Source organism: Leptopilina boulardi, unplaced genomic scaffold, assembly GCF_019393585.1.
Source record: "Leptopilina boulardi isolate dan_hultmark-lab unplaced genomic scaffold, ZJU_Lbou_2.1 LbouV2_150, whole genome shotgun sequence".
In the NCBI taxonomy this organism is placed as follows: domain Eukaryota; kingdom Metazoa; phylum Arthropoda; class Insecta; order Hymenoptera; family Figitidae; genus Leptopilina; species Leptopilina boulardi.
Genome location: NW_026137697.1, coordinates 1,319,242 through 1,335,518, shown reverse-complemented (window position 1 = coordinate 1,335,518; position 16,277 = coordinate 1,319,242). Strand labels below are relative to the sequence as shown.

General features: G+C 24.8%; 2 protein-coding genes across 4 annotated transcripts in view; both read right to left on the bottom strand.

The window, feature by feature from the left end:
- The window catches only part of LOC127276575 (putative polypeptide N-acetylgalactosaminyltransferase 9), a 125,211-nt gene extending 113,944 nt beyond the window's left edge, over window positions 1-11,267 (bottom strand). For both annotated transcript variants that reach the window (XM_051297105.1, XM_051297107.1), the window contains exon 1: window positions 11,016-11,267. The gene's annotated coding sequence lies outside the window, so the exon portion shown is untranslated. The remainder of the gene's footprint in view (window positions 1-11,015) is intronic.
- A 2,327-nt stretch (window positions 11,268-13,594) lies between these two features.
- Window positions 13,595-15,951, bottom strand: LOC127276582 (uncharacterized). 2 transcript variants are annotated; one of them, XM_051297127.1, is made up of 3 exons: window positions 14,828-15,951; window positions 14,101-14,207; window positions 13,595-14,017 (listed from the first exon to the last, which is right to left on the bottom strand). In XM_051297127.1, the coding sequence occupies exons 1-3, from the start codon at window positions 14,842-14,844 to the stop codon at window positions 13,758-13,760; spliced, it is 384 nt and encodes a 127-aa protein (XP_051153084.1). In that variant the 5' UTR covers window positions 14,845-15,951; the 3' UTR covers window positions 13,595-13,757. The 2 variants fall into 2 exon arrangements, with proteins under 2 accessions (XP_051153084.1, XP_051153083.1); XM_051297126.1 differs by lacking the exon at window positions 14,828-15,951 and adding an exon at window positions 14,492-14,784.
- Window positions 15,952-16,277: the final 326 nt, after the last annotated feature.

Below are 16,277 nucleotides of genomic sequence, written 5' to 3'. Positions count from 1 at the left end.
GCCCGCTCACAAGAAAACAAAGAAACAACAAATAATTTATAGATAACATTATTTCAGATGACAATTATTATTATTATATCCGCTATTGAGAAAGTGAATGGTTGAAACAAAAAACAATAAAATGACCTTACTATTTTTGGTTGGCTTAAAAAAAAACATCGAAGGAGAGTTTCGCTTTATTGTTTCAAACAGGAAATGAAAATAATAAACCGAGTTTATTTTTGCATATAAAATTATTGAGAGCAATTTTTTTTTTATTTTTTAATTAATATTATTTAATATGATCTTATATGAGCTTTATAAAAAAAAAAGGGAATAATTGTTCATGGAACTGAAAATTATATTTTCCTACAAGAAAGTCGCAGAAGCAGAACTTGAAACCTGAAATGCTATTGTAAGTTTCTTGTTTCTTATGAAGAAAGATAATAAACTCAAAGCCCGAGGCCATTTTGTCTCTGCGGTGCATCGCTCCCAACGAAATCCTACACGCCTCATTCAATATTGTACCTATCATAAATTTTCATAAACTTATAAACAAATTGAAATTTTTCTTAATGGTATTCATATATTTTAATCCGTTAATGAATATTTGAATTTAGAAACTATATCAAAATATAGTTAAGAATCTCGAATAAAAACATTTCTATAACTTTTTTTGTAAAAATAAACACGACGCATACACTGAGAAAAATGTTTAGTCAGAGCAACCAAAATTTGGTTGGACCCAACAAAAAAATTTTCTTGGTATTTAAGCAAACAAACTATTTGTTTGAATCAACTAACAAATTTGGTTGAGTGTTTTTTGTTGGCATACCAACCAAATTTTGGTTAGGACAACAAATGATCATTTGGTTTTTTAGACCAAACTATTTTGTTGTATTAACCAAATATTATTTTGTTGTCGTAACCAAATTTTGGTTGGAATTTAAAAATGTTCAACCAAATGAATTTTGTTGGCCTAACCAAATATTTGGTTGAGATAACTCTACGACTTTGTTTCAGCCAACCAAAATTTGATTACAAGAACCAAAATTGCCTAAACAAACTAAATTTTTTTTCTCAGTGTAAATAATGCCTAAAATTAATTTCTTAATTTGACAGAATTTAGATAGAATTTTCGGTTAACGAATTTTTTTCTAGCCAAATTTATTATTCCTTCGAATTATTTTTTGAAAAAATTTCCATTTATCCGAAAATCCGAAAAAGTTCTGAAAAATTAATTCATGGGTTTAAAAAAAAAAAATTTTTTAGTGAAAAAAATAGTTTTTTTAAATTAAAAAAATTATATAAGACAGGAATTTAAAAGAGTTAAGTTGAAAACATTGAGATAAACACCTGAAAATTGTATAAGGAATGAATGTGGACAATAGTCTTGAATCCTTATCGCGCAATTATTCAACCTCACCTCAAGAATATACATAAGTCAATGTTTGTGTGCCTCCACAATGCCATTGTTTTACTATATAATATGTATTATACTACTCTATAAGTTCAAAAGGGCTATATCTTCATATTCACAAACTCAACCTTATTTATACTCAAAGTTTTAAGCATTTAACTTTATAAAAATTAAAAAAAAAATCGTTTTAAAATTCATCAAACAGTATTTTAATAAAAATAAGAAAATTTTTTTTTCATATTTCATCATCAATTCAAGGTAATTGCCTTTATTATTTTTTGTACCTGAACGCATTCCGGATGTAGATATTATTTAATTGGAATTAATCTTTCAGAACTAATTTTTTTTTTTAAATTCATATATATAAAAATAGAATTATTAAATGCGTTTAAAAATGTTATATATATTTTTTCTATCAATTCCTTGAATACTAAAGTAGAAAAATAATTATTAGAATATTATATAGAGAGATTGATAAAATTCTTTCAGAAATAGCGCCGTATTTGATTAAAAAATTTAAGTCACGTCTATCAACAGTTTTTAATTAAAACGAAAGAAGAAATTTATGTTCTAAATTGAGAATGCAGGGAAAATTCATTGAAGTTGAATTGCTATTGGAGAGAAATGAGAGTTTATTTTTTATTTTTACTTCATTGCATAAATAAATATAATGAAAAAAAAATTAATCGAAAGCTTATAATAAAAATTCTTTTTTACAAACATTTTAATTGTTATTTAAAATAAACGAATAGTAAAAATTTATTTTTGACAAATTTATTTTTAAACAGGAAAAAAATTTTTTTTTTTTTTTGAAAAAGGAAAGTAATTTTAACAGTATTTAGAATGTAAAAAAGAAAATTTAATGCTCAGTTGATATTAAAATTGTTCAAGGTGAATGAATGTATACGGAAGAGCTACTTCCGGTAAGCCTTATTTAGAAATTCGTCGCTTAATTCAAAACAACAAATAAGAGATATGTAAATTTTTTAATTCTTTCAATTAAAGATTTCCATAAATAATCATTTAATATATTTTCTTTTTGAATATTTATTTTACCAATATTTTGAGGTTGTTCCTTTGACTCAGTCATGCAAAAGTAATACATATATATATATATATATATATATATATATATAGTGTCCCTGTACATAATCTTATTAAGTTTCGGTCCACTGGTTACCTTGTAACTATCCTGATAGAACCTCAAGAAAATCGTACATGGCTATTGGGCCAAAATTTGATTCTACGATAATGGAACACGTGAAATATTTTATAGCTTTTATGGCTTAATACACGGAAAAAAAACAGTTACTTTTATATAGTTTAAATAAAATAATAAATTTTGAATGATAAAATAAATATCAAATAGATTTTAATTTAAAAATATTATTTCGATAAATCTATTAAAAAGATAAATTCTATTTTTATTAAATTGAAAATATTTATAAAGTAAATATTGAATTAAAGATGTATTGATTTTAAATTACAATTATTTAAGAATAGAAGATAATAAAAATAAATTCAACGTCAAATCATAAAGTTTCTTTTAAAATAATATTCTCACATCCAGATGAGAAATGATATATTTGTCACGGGAGTCAAATAAATTTTATTTGCGCTAAATAAAATTTTGTATTAAATAAAATTTTTGTATATTTTTGAAACAAATAAAAAGTTTATTAGGCTCTGAGAAATAATATATTTTTGATACAAATAAAATATTTCTCTAGATGCATATTTTATATTATTAAAAAATTATAAAATATTTCACGTTATTTTATTTATGCTATTTAAATAATTTTAAATAAAAATTTTGATACAGACAGAAATGGGTTGTTTTTTTTTCTTTAGCGTTGATTCACACGCACCAAGTAAAGGTAAACATTGTAATCGCGTTTTTACAAGAACGCTTGGAATTTAGATTAAGAGAGCACGAAATTACAAAGTTACTATAGAAAAGCTCGGACAATTCAGAAAGCACTCTCTCTCTCTCTCTTTCTCTCTCTCTGTACAGTCAGAAGAAGGGTTATTTGCTTAAGTTCTTGAAACTCCCTCTTAATTCACATCGATCGACTCAAACTCTTGCAATTTACGCTCGATTTATTCTACATTATCCCAAACGTTTCCTGATCAACTTTATTAAACTTGAATATACACGACTTATAAACTTTTATAATCGACAATAATTAGCAAATTTTCCAACATTTATTATTCAAATATTTTCCAGCACAATGGGGGGACAAAAATTAATTTTATTTTCAAGAACAAAATTTTTCTAAATAATTGAGAGGAAAAACTTTTTTTTTTTACCAACGATTCTATTAAAAAGTTTTCAAGTTCACAAATCTTTTTTTTATATTTCAATTCTGTGTGAAATATATATATATATATATATATATATATATATATATATGAAACAAATAAAAAGAAATGAGAGACAAAATTTCAAATTTTTTGTACAACATGCTGACAAAAGGCGTTGAACAAAACTCAGTCTACAGAATTCAAAAACTTTTCTCATTGCACCAGCTGCGTTGGAAAGAAAAGCAATTTTAATTGGCATCGCACTTTTCTTTCTCTCTCTCTCTCTCTCTCTCTCTCTCTCTCTCTCTCTCTCTCTCTCTCTCTCTCTCTCTCTCTCTCTCTTGGAAAAACAAAAAGTTTATAAAGAAGAAAAAAACATGAAAGTGCGCACATAAAAATCGAAGAATCGATATCGAAGCAGCCAAGAAAAAAAGAAAACCCTCCTTCGCTCTAAACTACTGTATCAATATTTCATACTCCAATTTTATTGATTGCAAACATCTTTGCTCGACACAATATATATTTCACGGAGGTAAATATCCGTAACTTATATAATGGCTATTAATTTCAAAATATGGTTTATTATCACCACACATAATAAGTTTACTATGTGAGACGAAACTATAACAAACTATGCTTGCATATGTTATCCATTGTTGAAATGCGACATTAACTACTACGATTGATTGCTATATTCACAATTGCTCGACATAAGTAATAAATCAAAAAAAAAAAAAAGAAATTACGACCATTCCTATAAAAAAAAAAAAATTATAACAAATTATTAAATCTAATTAAAAAAACGACAAAATTGGAAAAAGAAAGTCGAATTGTAATTGTTTTGTCCTATATAGAATGTCTTATTATTATTTCTTTTTTTTCAAAGAATCAAACTTCAATACTTGAAAAGATGGAAATCGATTGAAAACTCGACAAGTCCTTACCACTGTTCACGTGCGAAATCCAATTTTCTGTCTTCGATGGGTAACAGTCGATTTTCCTTCTTTTTTTTCTTATTTTACACTAGTCGATAAACTTATATTACTTCTGCATGAAGAATAGTCATACAATCCTCATTTTCATCTTATAAAAAAGTCCAAAAAAAAAAAAAAAAAAATTACAGTAAAAAAAAATTAGATATATTTTAAATATAAATAAATGAAAAATGCTAAATATCTCTCATAAAGGAAGCTGGTGATAATATATATTATAAGATAAACATAATAAAACTCAGCTCTTGCAGTCTGCTGATAAGGTTATTGGTAACGGGAAGTAGACAATGACAATCAAGAGAAAGGTTTGAACGGATTAAGTGTTTGTATACTCAATATAAAATACTTAATTTTTTATATACTTCAACTATTTTCACGACAAAAAATAAATTAAAAAAAAATAATAAATTATTTAAAAAAAATAATCTGTATTCCCATATATATATTTATAAAATTATAAAAACCATTGTGTTAATATTTGAGAATAAAAATTAATAAATCTGTTGACTTGTAAATTTCACTTCAAAACGGTTTTTTTTTAAATTACCATATAATGGTGATGAAAAAAATTATTTTCCCGCAGTCTTTCATTCTATTTTAAACTTCATTTTTATATTTTCTAACTATAAAAAACAACAATGTAAGTTTATAATTTATGCCGAGAATTTAGTCAAGTATTATATTAAAAACAATATATAATAATTGTATAGAATTTTCTGATGAACATAAATGAACACAACGCTTAAAAACGCACATAGAAAAAAAAAAATGAATCTACATATCGTTGCCTATTATCAAATATAAATATTTATTTGAAGCAAATAATTTTTATTTCTATTAAATAAACTGTATTTGAAATAAATATCATTTAATTGACACAAATAAAAATTATTCGATACAAGTAAATATTTATTTATTTAATAATATTTAAAAAATATTTAATCGAGATTATTTGAATCAAATAAAATTTTTTCATATTCTCTAAATCTGAATTAGGTACTTTAGACTATAATATTTAGTGATTGAACTAATTTTTACTAATTAGTTTCAATTCAATAACTTAACTGTTGCCGATTTGTTTATTTGAATTATTAACCGTTTTGACTAAATGATAGTAAAAAATTATTAATTGATAGTAAAAAAAATACTAATTAGTAAAAAAAAAATACTAATTGATAGTAAAAAATTACTAATTAACAGTACAAAAAAAATTCATTTATTAAAATTTACTAATTGAAATAGTAGCCTTACTAAATGCATTAGTAGTTTTCCACTAACAATTAGTAATTTTTGACTAAGAATTACTTAACAGTTACTAATTTATTTAATAAACTCGGCTAGAAAACAGTGACTAATTTGGATTTAGAAAGTAAAAAATTATTTAATAATTATAAAAAATTATTTATATAAAATTTTTCAAAAAAAAAATTTTCATTTGTAAAATATTCGAGTTTAACAAGTATAAAGCTTCTATACTGCAAAAGCAGGATATTCAAAACTCGAAAGACAAAAAAGTAACACGTAAGCTCGATATTTATTTCCGTTTTTGTGCAGTGTAGTATTCAGTATACATACGCATTAGCCTTGTCAAATACGTGTAAAACATGTAAAACGTGGAATCTCCAGTAGTTTGGTGGTATAAATCTGGGACACGTTGAAACATACAAGTTTACAATGAACGCACATGCATATAGAGAAAACTTCAGTCACACTGACAGATAAACCTTGTTATCAAATTTACATAAAACTTTTATGTATGTACATAGAACTTTTTAACTCGAGAAGTAAAGTATAGACTTCATTGGTAAATACTATATATATATATGTATAAACATTTGTTTTGTCCGTTCCATAATTATACCGGATTTATTTTTCAAAATAAAATTCTATTTTAAAATTTATACCTCAATTTAGGCTAAATCGAGTTTTTTTAATCTTACTGAAGTATCCTAACTTTTATAAGAGATTGATTTTTTTTTAATATTTCACATTCAATAACAGGTTTTTTTTTTATGCTTCATTATAATCTAACAACACGAATTTATAAAATCACTCTTAAATTACATCCTAATAAAGATTTTTTATCACAAAAAGCTGTATAATATATATTATCAAAGTATAAGAGACTTTATGTTTAAAAATCACGCAAGAAAATGAGAAAAGTAGATTAAAAGAATAATAATTGTACAACAAATCAATAAAATATTTCTACTAGCGAAAGTGTTAAGAATTTGTGTCTGTATATATATATATTACGTCGACCTTCATTGATTTTTAACACCTTTATGATATTAGCTGTGAAATTCTATTCCACGGAGAATGTTTGATCAATAATATATAACAACTAGTTTTTTTAGGTTATTTCACGCAACTTTATAAAAATCATTAAAAAAAAATTTTTTTTTTTTTGCAATTATAACAAATAAAACTCTCACGATTATATCAAAAAATAGCAGTACTGTCTTTTTAAGGATTTTATATAAAATTATATGAATCTATATACCAAATGCAGAAAATCAAATTGCATCTTTAATTTTCCTCACAGTAACTGTAATGGGAATTACATGAATAACAATTTCTAATCTTCAATCTCAGAGAAGTTACAATCTTCTACAATTTCTATAGCTATTTCAGCGTGAAAAATTTTCTAATGAGTTCCTCTATATGTAAGAAGAATATTCCTTCTAATTCACCACTTTATTTCATTTAAAAATTTTTTTAAATCGAAAAAATAATTTACTTTTGAAAATATTATAATTATTATAAGAAATAGTTTCTCAAAAAGTTATGGAAGTAGAATGAAAACTAATTTCTTCTTATACGAAACTTTGATTGAATTTATATATAGAATACAGTATTGAATAACAAAACAATGGAAAACTCAAGCATAAGGAAGAACTATTACTTTGTCACAAGTCGACATTTCTTACTCCCCCTCTCTCTCTCTTTCTCTCTGTGTCCAAGTTTCCGAGAAACGTTGAAAGCCAATAACAGCATCGAATCTCGGATCAAGTTAGGAAAACCAATTACATTCGCAAACTTCCGGTAACCGATAAATGGTCTATAGTTGCATCGCCATTCGTATAACAACTGTGAAGGTTCAACGAGAGCAATGACTATATGTAACGAGGAGAAAGAAGGGTCAAATCGATCGTTATTCGTTGCGAAAATGATGGTGGATGGCATCGAGAAGAGAGAGAGAGAGAGAGAAAAAAAAAACACAAGAGGGAAACAGGGAATTACAGCTATCCGACCGAGTATGCGTATATATATATATTTTTTTTTATATATATATACAACAGTGAACAGTCGTATTATATATGTGTGTGAAGTCAACGGTAGGTCGGGGCCATTTAAAATTTAAATGGCTGCCCATCGAGTGTGCGACCAGAAACTTGACGAATAAAAAAAAAAAAAAAAAAAAAGAAAACACATACGTGAAAAATTAATACGAGAAATATAATAAATAATAGTCGGAAATATAAATAATTGATATGGGCTTTTAAAAAGCGCACTTTTTATGACCCATTTTCAAATACTGATAAATTTACATAAATTATAAAGAATTATTATTTTCAGAAAAACCAAAAAAAAAATGGAAAACTATTTTAAAAAATTGTCTATTTTATTGGAAAATTGATTTTGGAAAAAAACAATAAAAATTAATTAATAAATCTAAAAAAAAAGAAATATGTAACAGTATTGGTATGTTACGTACGTGGAAAAAAGTAACTGAATAAAACTACTTTAATAATATTTCATAAAAGAACACTAATAAGGAAAACATATTTTTATATACGTATGTTTGTGCAGTGACGGCCTTCGTGTATAAATTTATAAATTCTATATAAAATATTGTGGGTGTTAAAAACACTTGTATTGTCATAATTTTTATAAAGAAAATAAAATGAAAAAAAAAATCGCTCCTAAAAATTGACATAAATGAAAATAAAATATTTTTATAATCTATGTAAATGAAATTGGATCGAATGGGAGGAAAAATTGATATATAAACGCTGATAATATTTCATCCATGCGCTTTTAAATTGGGACACAATATTTTAATTTCAAAAAAAAATAATAAATAAGAATTTTTTTTAAATTTCAACTCCCAAAAGGTTTTTCTCTTGAAGATAAATAAACTAAATATAAAAGTTCAACTATGACAGAATATGTAAATGCCCTGTATAGAGATAAGAATATAAAACGAAAGAAAATACTGTCATATAATTGGCTAAAGAATGATGGATGAAGAAGACGGGTTTTGGAAAACGAAACGAGAGAGAGAGAGAGAGATAGAGAAAATCTAGAGAAACAAGAATGAAAGCCAAATAGAAATTGAAATGCACGGAATAAATTTTCAGGACTGGTCCTCGTGCATAACCTGTGCCCCAACCCTATAGGAGAGAGATTTAATTAAAGATGCATTGCGTTTCATTTCTAAAGTTGAATGGAAGCTCGTTGGTGGTAGAATGTTTGATTGCAGCGAGCACGTTGTGGTCGTCCCGTAATACTTTAGTTTTAGTACATATATATATACGATGCTTAGCTTCGCGATGTTAATTAAACTTTTTCTTTCTCTCTGTTAACCCTATCCTCCAACTCCTAGCAAAACTATCTATATTTCCCCCCCCCCCTCTCCAGCGATTCAATTAATATTGACATAACCTAGAAAACTTGAACAAAATCGATTAAAGTTAAAAGTTTACATCTCACTTAAGATATATATTTTTTTGCATTTAGAAATAAAATCTTATTAAAAATTTCTATTTTTTAAATATTATCAATTCCTTTGTCAAAATTAATCCTCTAATGAGTTTCACATACGGAATTTTTATATAGAACAACCGTTATTTGAGATGCGAGGTTTTATAATTAGCATAAGAAACAATAAGAATTAAATTCTCTTCACTGCATTTCTGTCATATGAATATGATTAAAAAATTTTCCTTATCTTTTGATAAGAGCTAAATAAATAAAATTTCAATAAATATGTAAGAAAATTAATATCTTACATAAGTTCAAACATGGGAATAAATAAGACACCTTTTTTTTAAATTCTTAGCTAAGTAATTAATTTGAAGTTATACGATATATTTTTTCCTATATACACCTATATCAAATTTCACTGAACACTAGGTCAAAATGGCTGATTTCTACCAAGAAATTTCCTAAAATTAATCTTCAATCTTGGAAATATTAATCTGCGAAGCTAAGAGGAAATATTCAGAATTTCTGCTTTAAATCAAATTATATATAAATAGCATTGAAATATTGAGAAAAGGACAAAATATATTCAATTCAAATGAGATCTCATTTACTGTTCTAATACTACATACTCGTCTTCTTGTATTATGTCCTGACATTTAATCCGCACTCGGCAATTAAAGCGTCGGCATTTAATTTAATTTACGTACTCTCCTTTGAAATTGCTTGTCGTGTAAAGACCAAAAGCTTTTGCCTCCTTCTACAGTTTCTTAACTTTTAGTTCCATCGTGATCGCTATATTTCATGTATGTAACTCTAATACTTTTTAAGCAGGGTATACAACGACACTAAAATTACATTGTAATCAATCTGCCAAGGAATAAAAAATACGACTGTGATTAAGAACACCTAAAGATAATATTTTTCACCTTAGAATAATATCACGATAATGCACTAAAAACTTTTTATTTTTAACTGAAAACCTTCTTTTTTTTTTATTAGAAAATGCAAAATTTTCCCTGATAAACTATCAGGTAGAAAAATTTTTTTTTTATTACTTCGTAACAAAAATATATTTCCATAAAATTGTCAACGAAAAATGAAATATAAAAATTTAATTGTTTCTGAGATACCAATTGACAACGCGCGCAAAATGCTACATTGTAAAACATAACCTCCATTGTAATTACAATATTTAAAATAATAACAGATTAATATTAATAGAACTGTAGTAAAAATCTGGTAAAATATGAAAAAAATTGTTTAAAAAATCTCCATTTAGACAACATTAAACTACATTAATAGATTCCAATATTTAAATAAATTAAACGACAGAAGCAAAAAATTACAAATAATCTTGTAATTAATTACCAGTAATATAAAATAAAACACGATTTAGATGAATATTTTTTAAATATGTCTACGATACTTTTTAAAAAGTAGGAAATATGAAAAATTCTCTATTTTTTTTATAAATTAATTACATAGTTAATCAAATTAACTATATTATTTAATTTTAAACTTGGAATAAATAAATAAATGCAAAATCAAAATATAAACATCAAAAAAAAATAATAAAAGATTAGCATAAAATGAATAAAAAATTCTCTTACCTTATCTGAATTCCAAAAATTGTGATCCCTGCAGGTAAATTTTTCCTTCTGCTTCAAAATAAATGAACACATCCGTGAAAGGCAGTCAACTGACACACGTTTTTATATTGCAATTGAAAAAACACGAAACAATAATATAAATTCGCAATTAAAACGTTGAACTGTTGACAGACTATAGTTATAGCAATTGTTTATAAAAAGACGACACTTTACCGAACAAATCCCGGCAAAGACTAAACTACACGATTATGGCTACGCTATGCTGGTGTAGCGAACGGTGCTCCATCTTCTGGACAATGTTCACAACAACACGCGGACTATATGTATACATAGAGTGATTTTACATCGCAAGTGAGAAGATAAGCGTAAAATAAGCATAATGAAGCTTTTGCTTTAGAAAAAGAAAATGATACACGAGAGTAAGAATGTAGTAACGAATTTTAAAAGAAAAGTTTTGCTTAGTATAAAATCACTCTATGAATATTCATTGTATATAATATACAATGTTATGAGATCGCGAAAAAAACAAATATATGCATAATTCTTCAATATTTATAACCGCACTTTCTTCTATTTATAATATAATTGTCTTTTATTATTTATCAATATTCCCCGTCGATCGAATTATTCACCATATTATTATATTCACTTTGCATAAAAATTTTAATAATAATCTAACACTGTAATAGAGACACTTATTTAAATAATATAAAAAAAGCTCAGTGAATAAAAGCTAAAAATATTTTTTTAAGCTGCGTAGATGTTGCCTCTGAAAGAGTCAACTGCTCATTGAAGTGGTAGGAGAAAAATGACCCATATTTATAGACGTTGGTTGGCATCAAAAGCGCCAGCCAATCAGCGCTACCGCAGTGAGTACCCGGTCCAATCAGCGCACGGCATAGACAGAGCTTGTGATATAAAATAAAATTTCTCCTCAGCGCACGCTCAGTTCCAATTTGGGACTTCTTCAAGGCAACTTCTGTGTCGCTTAATAAAATTTTTTTAAATAATTTTTAATGCAGACAACATTGTTTTCCGACACTTTTTTGCAATTGAAGAGGATAATTCAAGGACGTAAGAAAAAAGGAGTTTTTAATACAGTCAACATTTTTTGCAGTAGAAGAGGATAATTCAAGGACAAAAGAAAAATGGAATCCTTTTAAATTGAAGAACCTCCATTATTCAACGGAAGTGAAGAAGTTGATGAAATTTAAGCGCGAATTTTCAAATTTTTTTAAAAATTAACAAATATTAAATACATTATTTTTTCAAGAAAGCAGCAGGAATATTATATAAATTCAATTAAAATTTTAATCTTTCTAAATAATTATAAATTTTTTTTTAATATTTTTATTTTTACTCGGAAAGTAAAATTATAACTCAAGTATCGAATGATATTGTGTTCTTACAATTGACATGTTTCATCATAACATGAATTTTTTTTTTAATCATATATATGAAAAAGATTGGTATAAGGTGATTTTGTAGAAGCAGTGAGAACTAATGTACCCTTCAGGTAAACCCCGAAGGAATTTGTAAATTCGATGTGAAGTTTTAATCGTCCATCAGGGAAGGTATGTATGAACTTTTCGCATAATAATTCTTTTCCTACCGCGCAGACGATCTTGCAAATTTAAATCATATATATATATATATACATATCGTTACTAACACTATTGCAAGGAAAGATCTCTTTATAATCTCGTGAAAGTGCAAAAAAAAAATTTCATATATTTTAAAAAGAAAGTATATCATAGTAGAATTTTAATAATGAATCGTTTTCTTGATTCTAACCTATAAATATTCTTATAAAAAAATGATTTTAGAATTTATTGAAAAATATTTTCCATATTGTTTTATTGTTTTTTAAAAAAAAATGCTTCTGCACAACAAAAATACTCGAGGGAAATCAGTAATATGCTGTGAGTTGCCCTCTTGATAAATATTATTTTATAAAATCCAATAGTGCATAATAAAAAAATCTGGATTATTTTAATCAGTTAATCATTGAGTTGTGTTTTTTTTTATTGAACATACTTGCTACAATAAACACAAAAAAGTTTGTTAGTAACAAGACTATTTAAAATAACAAAATAAATATTTAACCTTATTTGAAAATAATTCAAAATTTTTATTTAATTAAAAAATATAAATAGATTATAATTTTTTCGTTTAATTATTAATTTACTTAAAAATAATTTTAATCATAACACTCGTTGAGTTATTTTTCCAAGTGAAATGAAACCAGTTTAGTCAGACATGTGTAATATACATGTAAGTAAAAATTAAATTCGTGTAAATTTATTTTTTTTAATTATTGAAAAATCAATTAATAATAAAAAAATAGCCCAATTAATTATTATATTTTTAATAAATAATAAAAATACAATTTGAAAAATGTTTTTTTTTTTTATAAAATACAAAATATATTAATTTATTTGTACATATTTTCTTTTTTACACGATATTAATTACTATTTAATTGTAATTTGGCACTTGATATCACATTAAAAATATATAATGTAGAACTTAAAATTATCTTTAAAGTTTTAATGTATTCTATAATTTTAAATTTACTCACAATGCTTAAAATAGATTTATTGATTAAATTTGGTTCGATAAAAATTTGCTGTAAAATATTATAAATTTAATTAAAATTTAAACTGAAAATATTAAAAATTTGTAAAAAAAAAAAAAAACAATGCATAATATGTGATAGAATTTTTCAAACAATTACTGTAAATTAATCATAAAATTTATGAAATTTTATATTGCGTAAATATTCTGCTATTTGTTTCCCCGTTGGCCAAGAAATATTCTTGTCCCATAAAAAAATGATTTCTTCCTTTTTTTTCTTCTTCTTTTTCATTGCCTTTTTTTTCATTTTTCTTAACATATTTCTATTAATTTTATATTTTTTTTTCGAAATTGTTCCATTTCTCGTGTGAGGATGCACTTCCTCAACATGACAATAATAATCGCCCTTACTATAATGCAATAATCCTGTAAATAATGACAATAGTTTTATATAATATAATTAAAAACGAAAAAAAAAGAGTCAATTAAATAAATATATATATTCTTACCACAACATTCAAGTATTTTTTTTGCTTCTCCGTGAATTCTTTTGTTGTGACGAAAAACATTAAAAGCCCTTGTACTTTTATAACCGCAATGTTCACATTTTTTTATCCTGCAAAAATATTCTTATTAAGTAATTAGATTTTTTTTTTATGTGCAAAATATATATTTTCTTATTTCTTTAATGTGTCAAGTAAATATATAGTAGCGTAAAATATTATTCAATTTAAAAATTTGCTCCGAAAACGAGTAATTTAAATTCTGTTTATTTTACATTAGAATTGAAAAAGAAGATGTAAACGTCAAGTTAACTTAATGAATTTAAATTTAAAAGTAAAATAACAAAGTATGATATGAAATTCGGAGTTAGGTTTAACTATATATATATATATATACCTTTTACGTTCGTTGACGGAGCAGTAAAATTGATTAATACCCTTTATTTTTATTTTATTTACACTATTTTGTTGATATACTGGGAAGAAATAATTAAATTTAGTAGTTTCTATATATATTTTTTTAACTTTTAGAATTTTTCTCATAAAAAGTTCAACATACACACACACACACACAAGATATATTTCTCGACGCAAAACTTTTGTACACTTTTAGAAGAACTTTTACTTTTCTTATTGCTAAACACAGAAAAAAAACGAAGCACTACATTTTTTTTCGTGAACTTGATAAAAAAAAAAATATTTATATGATTTAAACAAAAAAAAATAAACTTACGGATTTTTCAAGCGCATTGTTGAATGATCTCCGAAAAAAAAAGCAGAACACTAAAAAAGCACGTGCGGGGCCTTAATGATCATGGCTACCAAGCTTCTCCTCCCTCCCCTTCTTTTAACGGTCACTGAGGACAACTGAGATTAAAAATTCTAAAAAACTATATATAATAATATATATTATTTTATTTTACAAATTTTATTTAAAAAATACAGGTTTTAAGACAGAAAATTTCTTTTAAAAAAATGGTTAATATTTTTGTCCTCTGTTTTTTTTTTCTTTTTCTTTGACCTTGGTGGTGATTGGAGGACAAATCATTCAAATTTAAAATCGTATTATTTGAATATTGAATCATATATGAATTGTGTATTATTTTTTACTGTAATATTTTTTTCCGGTAATTATGAATAGAATTAGAAATATAAATTAATATTACGATTTTAATTATGAGGTAGTGTTGAAGCATTTATATCACGCTGCGTCTGACCAAAATAGCTTTCTTCTACTTGATATATACGTCATGACAAACTGAGAGCACATAATATCATTTTACAATTATAAAAATAAAATTATTTAAGTAAATAAATCTCTCAAATGTTAAATTAAAATATTTTATTCTAATTTTTCAATTTTTTTGGAGTAAAACACCGAGGATTATTTTATTCACTTTTTTGGAGTTAATTTTTATTTGAAAATTTTTTTTTCTTTTTTCTTTTAATGGTCAACATAGAAAAAAAGGCCTCTGAGTTTTGTTTAAATTGATATTTCATGAACGATTAGAACTTTGATCATTGGCGACAAATTGCACAAGCTCACTAATTATTTGGCTGTTGAGTGCCCAATGAACCGACTACTCTTGTTACCTGGTTCGTTAACAAGATTTCATGTAATGTGTACACATATTCTACTCAAATGTTAATTAACTTTTTTTTTTCAACACATATTTTCTATATTACATGAATATAGATGTAAAAATAAAAATAAAAAAAATTAAAACTAATTATATTTTATAATTTATTTTTTTAAATAAATAATATTGTAACTAATTTTATAATTAATAATTAATTAACTAATTAATATTAATAAATATTAACTGTAATAAATTCTAATCATATTTACTGACATTATCTTCTCAACTATATTAATAGCAAATATCAAATATCACATTATTACAATTTACTCTAATTTCAAAATTCAAATTCTATTATTTATAAATTTTTAAATTTTATTTAAAATATTATTATTTATTTAAAAATTATTTATTTGTGTCATATATATGTTTTAAAGAGTGTGATTTCTTTTTTTTTGACAATAATAATTAATGAACAATTTATAATTATATTAACGTCAGGTTTTGCGGTAGTGACAATTTATAGAATATTTAGAGCATATCACTTGAAATATTCAGTTTCCACTGTTAGAAAGTCGTTAGTGCGTAAATTTGAAACTTTGT